This window comes from Eurytemora carolleeae, unplaced genomic scaffold, assembly GCF_000591075.1.
Source record: "Eurytemora carolleeae unplaced genomic scaffold, Eaff_2.0 scaffold154, whole genome shotgun sequence".
NCBI classification, from domain to species: Eukaryota; Metazoa; Arthropoda; class Copepoda; order Calanoida; family Temoridae; genus Eurytemora; species Eurytemora carolleeae.
The window spans coordinates 607,720-614,142 of NW_019396344.1; the positions used below are offsets into that span (position 1 = coordinate 607,720).

General features: G+C 30.1%; 1 protein-coding gene across 2 annotated transcripts; it reads left to right on the forward strand.

The window, feature by feature from the left end:
• The first annotated feature begins 1,092 nt into the window (after positions 1 to 1,092).
• On the forward strand, positions 1,093 to 6,177 carry LOC111701394 (uncharacterized). 2 transcript variants are annotated; one of them, XM_023472669.1, is made up of 9 exons: positions 1,093 to 1,768; positions 2,049 to 2,123; positions 2,194 to 2,250; positions 3,202 to 3,266; positions 3,490 to 3,535; positions 3,980 to 4,057; positions 5,240 to 5,292; positions 5,876 to 5,997; positions 6,084 to 6,177. In XM_023472669.1, exons 1-8 carry the CDS (start codon positions 1,751 to 1,753, stop codon positions 5,979 to 5,981), a joined length of 498 nt encoding a protein of 165 aa, XP_023328437.1. In that variant the 5' UTR covers positions 1,093 to 1,750; the 3' UTR covers positions 5,982 to 5,997; positions 6,084 to 6,177. The 2 variants fall into 2 exon arrangements, with proteins under 2 accessions (XP_023328437.1, XP_023328436.1); XM_023472668.1 differs by having other exon boundaries at positions 5,876 to 6,177.
• The last annotated feature ends 246 nt before the right edge of the window (positions 6,178 to 6,423 follow it).

The window sequence follows — 6,423 nt, forward strand, 5'->3', positions numbered from 1 at the left end:
TCATTTTGTAGAGTTTAATTCCATATTGAAGAGTTTAATCCCATATTGTAGAGTGTTCCCATATTGTAAAGTTTAATTCAATATTCTGAGTTTAATCCCATATTCTGGAGTTTCATCCCATATTCTGGAGTTTAATCCCATATTCTGGAGTTTAATTCCAAATACAGAGTTTAATCCCATTTTGTAAAGTTGGATCTGGCTCCCATGTTGTAGAGTTCCATAATGCAGAGTTTATTCCCATATTGTAGAGTTATTCCCATGTTGTTCAATAATAATAATAATAATAATATTAATAATAATAATAATAATAACATCAATAATATTAATAATAATGTTGAATATTAACATGGAATGAATGCTAGGGTTGGGACGGATGAGCTTCTTCTATATCTCGGTCTAACTAACCGTCTTCAACCAGGTTCTTCAGTTATGCTCTGATATACGAACTAACAAATATACAGAAAACACAGAGATTACAACTTTATACATAAATGTTGGGTGTAGTGCCTTTTTAACCGTTTCGAACAACGCTTCGCGACCCATTACTATTAACAATTATAGCTGTTAACGGTTGCTCTTTTTTATTATAAATCGTATCTCGCGGATTTTTCTAAGTTTGCGCATTTTTAAAATAATCTCAACATTTTTCGAGCTAATTTTTTCACCTTTAACCATTCATAAACCTGTAACAAATGCCTTACTCCTATATAGTTCTTTTAAGTCTGTATCAATCCAAGTACAACCCAATCTCGAACTCTATATTCTCCAATTATACGTTAGTCTGTTTCAATCCAGATACAGTTTTTTAGTATGTTTCGTTCAAATACAACTCTCGAACTCAATGGAAAACCAATAATACTTCAGTTTGCATCAATCCAGATTCAGCACTCTCTGTATTCTAAAGTATGTATCGTTCAAACTGGATGCTCTCTACACGAGAAATAATACGTGTCTAAGCGTAATAAAGCAAAGATTCATATCCAACTGATCTATATTTCGGATTTTTATCGTACATGTTAAAAATATGGAGGATGGTCTGTTCAGAAATTAAATAGTAGTTAAATTAATGAACGTAGTTAAATTAANGAAATGGAACAAATATTTGAGTAGTCCTAGTTCTTCCAACGGAAATGGAACAAATATTTGCCATTTTTTTAAACCCTTTTTTTGAATTTTAGTTTTCCAATATTCTCATTTTTTCGTTTTTACAAGTTTACCAAACAAAGAGTTTTATGTTTAATTGTTTATGTGTATCCGTGTTGCTGAAATAAGAAGTCGTCTTCAATTGTATTAATAAGTACGATGAAGACTGAAGTTAATTTGCTTAAAAAAAATTTGAACCTAAGAATATTTTTGTCTTTTAAAGTCGGCTTTGTTATTTCTTGAAGGAACTGTAAGCGTAATAATTTCAATTGTGACCTTTCATGTAAATATGACAATGCCTGATTTACATGGATACCGTAGAACCCTAATTTTGATTTTTTACTAGATAATTTGATAATTTGCAGTAGTATTGTGCAAGTCAGTTTTGTTGAGAACTTACAAGTGAAAATAATCAATTTTCAAATTTATAAAGATTAATATATACTTTATACTTGATCAGATCCAAACCATTTAAGGGTACCGCTGCCGTCTTTGCATGGAGGGTCACTTAAACTTTCACTCTCAACTTTCTTAGTTTAAATTTAAATATGGTATTGTTCAGGTGGCACCGAAACGGAGGAAATACCCAAACCTTGTAAATCTTCAGATGGAAAACTTAACAGAGGAAATTATATCTTTATCCAAGTTTATAAAACTCAACAACATGAAAACAACTTATTTTTTTACAGTTAGAATCAGAAAACTGTGGAATAGGAAGACGACACTAAAAAAATACAAAAGGGTTTTAACAAAGCGCAGCAAATAATTTTACTCATAACTTCTTAAATCACTTTTATAGTGAAATGTGAAGTTGCTGTCATAATTTAAGTCTTTAAGTCGTCTTCCTTTTGCAGAATTTTCTGATTCTCTCTGTACTTGAAAAGATGTAAAAATGTTAATATTAGAAGGAAGACTCTCCTTCAAGTTACCTCGAGGAAACCCCGGCTCAGAAACTAACGTTAAATGCAGCAGTTTTACAGGTATAAAGGCCCAGTTTAGTTAAAAATATCTCTTTTAATATAATTGTTGATTTGATCTATATTTTTGTAGGAAAGAGTTGCAATTATCAAGTTTCCTTATTCCGACCTCTCAACAATCCCGTCAGAGGTAAAATAAAATTATATTTCCTTTTTTTGAAAAAAATCTAATCCCTGTATTACTTAAAGGGAGTGTTCGCGAAAAATGAAAGGGGGTATAGGCTTATGCGATAAAAAAGCGCTTTTGATCGCTACTAATCTTACTTCTATCTGTTGCGTCTGTAAGGAGAAAATTGTTAAAGACTTCTCATACCGAAGAGCGTAGTGTCCATACAAATTAAGAAAATTGCAACATAATATGTTTTAATTGTTATGATCTGAGAGTTACATTTATTCCTGTTTCGAAGATTTTTGGTGATGAAGACGACATTTTCATATTTTCCAGGATTGTTCGAAAACAAGTTATAAGCTAAATATTATTTTATAAAACAAAATCAAAACTAGTATGAAATATCAAATGTATACAAATGTGGCGAAAGATAATCGATGACTATAGATTGTAATATCTGAATGATTTGTTTGAAATTAAATGGATTTTTTTACGGTCTAAGTCGTATGTTAATTTTCTCAATTTGTATGGACGCCATGTTATTCGGTATGAGACGTCTTTAACAATTTTCTCCTTATAGACGCAACAGATAGAAGTAAGATTAGTAGCGATCAAAAGCGCTTTTTTATCTTATTAAGCAATACCCCCTTTCATTTTTCGCGAACACTCCCTTAAAGCTTAAAGAATAAGTTAAGTTACACTCACAAAAGGTTTGTTTAAATAAAAATTTTTTTTATTTTGCGGTTTTTGAAAAAGTAAATTTTTAATCAAAATAATTTAATTTGAAATCATGATTTTGAAAACGAAAAAAAAACGTTCTTGTCTATTTTGTAACACTCTTTAAGAAATGTCAAATTTTGTTAGATTAAAATATTACATTTCTTAGAGTGTATGTTTTGATTAGTTTTGTTTATAACGCAAAAATGTAAAAATATAAATATTATACTTCTTAATTTTTTATATTTTCAAAAGATGCCTCGGAAAGCTGTTTACAATTCTGTAATATCCATTCCTCAAGATATAAGAGAACTTATCAGGTATTGTACATTTTCACTTTTAATTTAGAACATGAGTAATAATTAATTGGGGTCCTTTTCTCATTTGCTGGTTTATAAACAGTTGCAACTTGCAATATGATATAATTGCATCAATAGTTTGTAATTTAAAAAACGTCATGTTGTCATATTTTACTGTTCGTTTTTCGTAAATACATTTAAATTTTATAAATGATATATTAAAAAAGAATTTTTAAATTTTTAGATTATTACAGCGGTGTGAACAGTTATCTACGCCAATGAACCTTCAGGTAGAAAAAAAAGAGAAAAAAATGTTTAGTTTTGATAACATTTTGCAAATCCTTCCTTAATGATTATATAAGACAACTTGTTAATTGATTTTTATTAATTTGAGAAATATGGTTGTGTCACGATGTTATGACGAAGGTGCAGCATTCAAAGTTTTTTTTTAAAATTTATATCTAATCTGCATTTTTTGTTTAAATGCTAACATCCCAGAAAATTCAGAGATAAATTTGAAAAAGTAATTATTAAATTTTTTTGAGTGTTCTATTTTTTCGTTAATTAACATTAAAAGTCATGAGATATAAATAATGATAAATATATGATAATTTAGTTAAATATGAATGACACTGAGCTTGAAGTTACTAAACTACTAAATATATGATAATTTAGTTAAATATGAATGATACAGAGCTTGAAGTTACTAAACTACTAAATATATGATAATTTAGTTGAATATGAATGATACTGAGCTGGGTCAAAAAATATTGACTGCCATTAAACAAGTTTGTGCTGAACAGAAGGAGGAGGTAAAAAATTTACCATTTTTTTGAAAGGCCGAGAGGCAAAGAGAATAGATCTGTATAGAGTGGAATTAAGTCAAAAATATATTTTCTTAAAATTATTTAATTTTCTCTAAAACAATTCTCTGACAACCGGTTATGCATTCCCATGTTTATTTTAGCATAAGCTGTACTTTACATTTCCGAGTTCATTTCAGCATAAAAAGAAGAATTTGAATAGGATATGTCCAATTCTCTAGGGATCAAACTGTATTATTGTGTATAATTTGTAAACATTTACATGAATTTTACACTTTGAACTTCTTTTCAAGCTAAAAGGGACTGCAAAAATTTATACCGAGGGATAGACTTATTTCCCTTCTTTTCTAATCTCTGTTCTGTTCAAAGAGGGTAGGGCTGGGCATATTTAAACTTGTTTTATACCGTTAGTTAATAATTAGTAAACATCGCTAGAAAAACGTTCGTTCTTTAGTCTAGAACTGCACGTTCTGTTCGTTAACGGTATTTTTCGTTCTTTCTCAAAGTTTCCGTTTGTTAACGATCTCAATGTTATTAACGGCGTTAACAGTAGAAATTTTTGAAAGTGTTAGAGTCGCCATTAACGATTATTTAATATAAAATAGCTAGAAAAAAAACATTTGAAAACATCAAAATATGCTTTTATTCACTCTTACTTTAAAAATTCTTCTACAGACGTTTAGGCATTTTTAACGCTCATAGGACGTTTAGTGGCCATCAATAACTTGAAGTACAATGACGATTGCAATTCGACATTTTTTTCCAACCTCTAAATTCTTAAAATATTTGTTCATTTGAGGTATTTATTTGCTGAATTTTTGTCAAACATTTAATTCAAATGAACAACATATTCTAAAATGAAGCATTCATAAAAATCGGTATAGTTCACTTCACAGTAGTTCAATTCGTCTTCCAAGGAATTCTCGTAAAAGTGTTTAAGTTTGATCAACGTGTAATGTAAAGTGACCCTCCATGCAATGATAGCAATGCCTGATATACAACGGTACCCTTGAAAGCTTAATCCTATCAAACTGTGGAAGATACCGTCCTTTTTCTTACTCCGGCACTAACATTTTTGCATGGAGGGTTGTATAATATCGTCCCTGTGAGTAACATTAACATAATTTTTAAAATTGTAATAAATCGCATTTTTTCACTTTTTTTGCCTAGATAACGGGCTGTCAAGTGCCTGAGAAACAGTCCTGGAAAACTGTGATAAAGAAGTAAGATTTTATTTTAAACATCATTTTAAACAAAAAATATTATAATTTGAGCCAAGATAAGGGAAAAGGAATCGACCCGGCCCGCCCTACCATATGATTATACATGCTTTGCAGACGGGGTACTTCATTTGAAAAAGAGTTTTTTAAAGATCGTCTTTTATTTTATAAGTTGGTATTTACTATACCGTGTTAAATAAAACCGATTTTTTATTCTATATAATACAGTAAGACATTTATGTATATATATGTTGCGTATAGCCGGCCAAACGGCTTGAACGATTGGGCTGAATTTTTTTTGTGGACACTCATGGGTGGCTGGGGGGTGTTATAGGCTTAAAAAAATTTAACATTATTATAAGTTTAACTGTGTATATTCATTTTCACCATTTTCGTTATAATTATTATAATTATCAAAGACATTAATCATGATCTTAATCAATCCTGTTAACATCACGTACAAGCAATGTTAACTTTTTGTAAACATTATCACTCGTCATTATAGCATAAAGTTTTATAAAGTTTTTCGATATTTTTAATAATTCAACAGAAAATTAAATAATTTTTTTTTCTATTTTTTCCTTAGATCTGTTTCCTTCCTATCCGGAGGGGGTGGAGACGGGTTGGATACTTTCCTTGTACCTCTAGCAACCTCAGAGGTTTACGAAGATAAAGATGAGACCTCAGTTTAATCCTTATCTTTAACCACAGAGGATTTATGGGAGATAGAGATCTGACTTAGTTTAATCCTAATCCTTAAAAACCATAGAGGATTAAGAGGAAAGATAAGACCTCAGTTAAATCTTAATCCTTAGCAACCAGAGGATTATGAGGATACAGATGATAAATCAGTTTAATCCTAATCCTTAACAGCCAGAGGATTAAGAGTGATAACTCGTTTAATCCTAATCCTTAGCAAGCAGAGGATAAAGAGGAAACAGATGAGAACTCAGTTTAATCCTAATTCTTAGCAACCATAGGATAAAGAGGAAACTGATGAGAACCCAGTTAAATCCTAATTCTTAACAATCAGAGGATTAAGAGGATACAGATGAGAATTCAGTTTAATCCTAAACCTTAGCAACCATATGAGAATAAGAGGATAAAGATGAGAACTCAGTTTAATCCTAATCC

Coding starts and splice junctions, on each gene's coding strand:
- LOC111701394 (XM_023472668.1), top strand. Junction 4,058..5,239: donor GTGCTGAACAGAAGGAGGAG/GTAAAAAATTTA, acceptor TTTTTTGCCTAG/ATAACGGGCTGTCAAGTGCC. Junction 5,293..5,875: donor TGGAAAACTGTGATAAAGAA/GTAAGATTTTAT, acceptor TTTTTTCCTTAG/ATCTGTTTCCTTCCTATCCG.